The sequence below is a fragment of the Coregonus clupeaformis genome, unplaced genomic scaffold, assembly GCF_020615455.1.
Source record: "Coregonus clupeaformis isolate EN_2021a unplaced genomic scaffold, ASM2061545v1 scaf0624, whole genome shotgun sequence".
Lineage (NCBI taxonomy): Eukaryota > Metazoa > Chordata > Actinopteri > Salmoniformes > Salmonidae > Coregonus > Coregonus clupeaformis.
Window position 1 is genome coordinate 260,001 of NW_025534079.1, and position 2,500 is coordinate 262,500.

Below are 2,500 nucleotides of genomic sequence, written 5' to 3' on the forward strand. Positions count from 1 at the left end.
CAGAGTGTTGGCCACATGACCTCTGGTCCAGCAGGTGGCGGTGAAAATAGTCCCTATAGGAGTTGACTCATTTCTTTGAGGTCCTAAATGAAGCATAGGGCGTCAACAGTGCATCTCGGCCTAACCCTGTTCGGGCCCATTTCTTCACTCGATGCTTCCGGTGTTCTTCATCTCCTCTTCAATAGTCCTTCTCCACGTCTTCCTTCCCGTCTAGCCCTGTGCGTTCCACTGAAGTGTCTGTGTTTTTATGTCGTTAGGAGTTTTGCTCACCGCGTGTCCCCCTTCCATTTCCACTTTCTGTCCCAGTTGGGTAGCTATCCATTATACTGTAGCCTACTTACTACCAATGTCACTGTAGTCAAAGGTGATTTTCGATTATTATGTATGAGTATTATTATATATTGTTATATTATGATGTTCAAGCCTATAGGGTGTGGTAACAGGCCCTCTGTGATTTGTTGTTGTACTGTACATGTCAAGTATCTGCACTCTAGCCTAATTAGCCTAACCTGCTAGGGAAAAGTCACTTCCGGTCGTAGCTGTATCCCACCTAGTCAAAACCTTGTTAGTCCTTATCCTAAAAGGCACCCTCTGTTCCTCGATATACTCCACCGAGGGGCGGCAGCCAGTAAGTACAGGTAAGAGACAATTATGGCAACAATAAGTTGTCCTATGAAAGCTAGTCACATCTGAGATGTTCAACTGCACTGAATGATAAAGTGGCAGTCTGTGCTCTTGGGCCCTTATGGCATCAGTGCACCCCCCCCCCCTCCAATTTGTCCCTTTTGAAATGAACAGTTGAGATGGGCCCTCTTTCTGTGGCCGTTCTTTGACGACACATCTGAGGCTATCCTGCGGCAATACAAATGATCAACATCATAACATTTATTCCATTATAAGAAGCTTTATTATTGGTTTGCTAAGAAAGGTACCATACAATATTGGCACATCACTATCACCTCTGTATGCGTAGGAAATCAATCCCTTCATTGTGTGTGTGTGTGTGTGTGGGTAAAGGTACGCCACTCTCGCCACTCTCGGCCTCACAGTTTATGCACACGGTCGTCTTTATGCAACAATATGGAAGACATTCCCAAATGTGCTTACATCATTGCGTAATGTCAGGGAGTCACACAAACAGTGTGTGCTGTTTGGCTGCAACACACATTAGGCATAAGGATGATGACAACTATTTTCTAAACGCTCCAGCTTGCAGAGGGATCACCACCCCTCCCATCCGCACCCCAGGTCCTCTTGGCCCCCTTACTGTCAGGCCGAGTGGTGTCTAGGGAAGAAAGAAGAAGAGTGATGTTTATTAATGACAGTCAATACGACACGTCCTTCCATAGCTAAACAGACTCATCCTACTAGGTCAGTGTTTCCCAACTCCAGCGGTAGAGTAGCCTACCCCCAACAATACCCATTTTTCTTGTAGCCCTGGACAGCCACAGCTGACTGAACAACCTGTCACCTAATTAGCAAGTCCTCAATGAGTAAAATCAGGTGCAACAACAACAACAACAACAACAACAACAACAACAACAACAACAACAACAACAACAACAACAATATGAGGACAGGGACACAGTGTACTAGCTGATCTCCCAGTTGTCACCGTTTGGCCTTGTGTTCCACATAGCCTATATCAGTATTTGAGTATGTTTCCCGCGCACGGTAGGTGCTTTCACGTCACCTTTGAAATCGCTCCTCCCTAGTCCCCTAGAACGAGCGCCCTCCCCTTTGCAACGCCTCCGAACATATCACAGAGGCGCGCTTTCTGTGCCGCTGGCCTCAATCAGGTCGACCAAACGCAGATAATATCGCTCCACGCACCGTTGCTGAAGTCATTCATTCACTTGAACTCAACTAGCGAACACACCATGTCTGGAAGAGGCAAAGGCGGCAAGGGACTCGGAAAAGGAGGCGCCAAGCGTCACCGCAAAGTTCTCCGCGATAACATCCAGGGAATCACCAAACCCGCTATCCGCCGTCTGGCTCGTCGCGGCGGCGTGAAGCGTATTTCCGGTCTGATCTACGAGGAGACCCGCGGTGTCCTGAAGGTGTTCCTGGAGAACGTGATCCGTGACGCAGTCACCTACACCGAGCACGCCAAGAGGAAGACCGTTACCGCTATGGACGTGGTCTACGCTCTGAAACGTCAGGGACGCACCCTGTACGGTTTCGGCGGTTAAAGTCACTCTCTTCGGAACCACAACACCCCGACTCGAACCCAAAGGCTCTTTTAAGAGCCACCCACTCTGTCAGTAAAAAGAGCATTTCCATCGCCACCGAATGAATGCGCAGGTAGGCTGCGTTACATTGTAGGACCGCGGTTACATTGTATCATTGTTTAATGGGCGGCGCGCGCCGGCTCGGAGAACGGCTACATTGTATAATTTCCCCCGCCCGGTCCAGCGTAGGGGTTTAGCACGCCTTTTTTGTTGTCTTTGCACGCTGAATAGTAACCCATGTTTGTCGGCCTCCATTCCAGGTGAAGGCA

The 2,500-nt window shown here is 48.8% G+C and overlaps 1 protein-coding gene across 1 annotated transcript in view; it reads left to right on the forward strand.

Moving 5' to 3' along the window:
• The first annotated feature begins 1,699 nt into the window (after positions 1-1,699).
• Positions 1,700-2,500, forward strand: part of LOC121561416 (histone H4) — an 861-nt gene continuing 60 nt past the window's right edge. The window contains exon 1 of the mRNA XM_041873983.2: positions 1,700-2,500. This exon is cut by the window's right edge and continues 60 nt beyond it. Within this exon, the coding sequence (XP_041729917.1) occupies positions 1,881-2,192 (312 nt within the window). The 5' untranslated portion in view covers positions 1,700-1,880 and the 3' untranslated portion in view covers positions 2,193-2,500.